The following is a 1,986-nucleotide window of genomic DNA, read 5'->3' on the forward strand; positions in this document are numbered from 1 at the left end:
ATGAGACGGACGATAAAAATATAAACACACAGAGATGATGTCAGTGGGAGGAGTCAGGGGGGAAGTGTTGCCCCCCCGAGGCTTGTGATGGTGGACGGAAACTGTAGAGCTCTTTGTCTGTTAGAGGAAGAATAATCTGCCTTAGTGATGAATGTAAACTGGACCCTGTTAGAAAAACATCACAATGTTTTTATAATTCTAGCATCAAACTTTTATTGGACAAAAAACTTTAAAATATGAGGTTTAATATTGGAATAATTCAAACTTTACAAACTGAGATTAAATGAATCCTGTAAATTCTGGTTTCATGTCAAAGACGAGTTCCCAGTGGGGGTGAATCCTTCCCGGTCCAACATATCCCAAGATGCATTGCACTCCAGTAATGAAAATAATATGGTACATGTGTTAAAACCAAGAGAATGAAAACAAAGTTTATGTGAGGAGAGCAGAGTCCTCAGAATCTCTGAGTGCGACACGTCCAAACCCACATGTTCATCTCTTCACATCTCGGCCAGACGTCACCTGATTTCATCCTCCAGAGGACGAGGCGGTGCTCGCTCTGTTGGAGTTTCTGTTCGTTCAGTCGTCTCTCTTCGATCGTCACAACAAGTCTTTATGACATCACCCTTTAATACGGAGCGCTGTGGTTCTGGGTCGGTGGATACAGACTCAGAATACAGCAGGAGGTGGACTTCATGAGCAGCACGTCAAAGTTATAGATTCACATCGAGCACAAACTCTGCAGCTGATTTGATTGACAGTCAAACACAAACAATCACAAACATATAAAATGTGTAAAATCAGCTGCGAGAGTCTGATGACGTGTTCATGCAGAAACAACTGATCCAGGTCAGAGGAGGACCAGCAGCTCAGACCAGATCCAGGTCTCAGATCAGATCCAAGTCTCAGCTCAGACCAGATCCAGGCTCAGACTAGATCCAGGTCTCAGATCAGATCAGATCCAGGTCTCAGATCAGATCCAGGAGCTGGGACAGGTTATAAAACCCAGATCAGGTGTCTGTCTCTCTGCAGCTTTGATAATAAAGCGACGTGTTGCTCCTCTTCCTCTTTCTTCGTCCTCCTCATCAGTCAGCAGCTGCTCTCTGTCACTGGAGGAGAAAGGTCAGAGGTCAGAGGTTAATCTCTGCAGTGGCAGTCTACACAACACTGCAACCAGGTGTTCTACCTGGATGTTATTTGTACAGCCAATCAGAGCGCTTCATTTTCAACCCTTCTCTCCACCTGGAGGTGGATTCAGGGATTTTAGTGACCACCAGGGGGCAGAAGCAACAGACTGGAGCTGTACAGGTGAGGGTGTGAACTCACCATACAGGTGTGTTCAGGGGCAAAGGTCACTCCTTTCCCTACTCTCTCCTGAGAGCCGCTGCTGCTGCCGCTGAGCGAGCTCTTCCTCATGATGCCTGAAGCACAAACACAACATCAGGTTTCATGTCATTACGTCATCTCATTATCATAAACTCTGTTGTTGTTGTTGTTTGTGGTGAACAGGCTGCAGTGCCCCTCCCACCTGCAGGGGGCAGCACGTCCAGTCTCTGCAGGCTGTTTTTGTGAGCAGGCGGGTGGTTCCCGCTCTTGGAGAGGCGGCGTTGGCGATGGTTCAACATGGCGGCTGGAGAGACGATACCAGGGGGCGGGGCTTTACCCATCCTCAGGTACAGTCCCTCGATCTCTCGCTTCTGATTGGCCTGTAGGTTCTGCACCTCGGTCAGGTGTCTGGGGGAGGGAGGGAGAGGATTCATGTCGCGTACTCATCTGGACTCTGATCGAGTCTCATTTACATAAATTAACATAAATAATATGTGAGAGCTGGAAGAAGATCATGTGACCACAGGTGTCAAAGGGCTGGAAGCAGCAACACTCCTGACAGGTCAGTTTTAACTCCTCCTCCTTCTTTACTGTTGCTATGTAACTCTGTTGAATAATGACTAGAACATTATGATGTCACACTGAAGCTGACCTTTGACC

At 47.3% G+C, this 1,986-nt stretch overlaps 1 protein-coding gene across 1 annotated transcript; it reads right to left on the bottom strand.

Moving 5' to 3' along the window:
* Nucleotides 1-204: 204 nt before the first annotated feature.
* LOC111240274 (serine/threonine-protein kinase WNK4-like) lies at nt 205-1,760 on the bottom strand. Its single transcript, XM_022770232.1, has 3 exons — nt 1,529-1,760; nt 1,327-1,421; nt 205-1,109 (listed from the first exon to the last, which is right to left on the bottom strand). The coding sequence occupies exons 1-3, from the start codon at nt 1,758-1,760 to the stop codon at nt 1,107-1,109; spliced, it is 330 nt and encodes a 109-aa protein (XP_022625953.1). The 3' UTR covers nt 205-1,106.
* Between the last annotated feature and the right edge of the window lie 226 nt (nt 1,761-1,986).

Source organism: Seriola dumerili, unplaced genomic scaffold, assembly GCF_002260705.1.
Source record: "Seriola dumerili isolate Sdu_G_001 unplaced genomic scaffold, Sdu_1.0 BDQW01028740.1, whole genome shotgun sequence".
Classification (NCBI taxonomy): domain Eukaryota; kingdom Metazoa; phylum Chordata; class Actinopteri; order Carangiformes; family Carangidae; genus Seriola; species Seriola dumerili.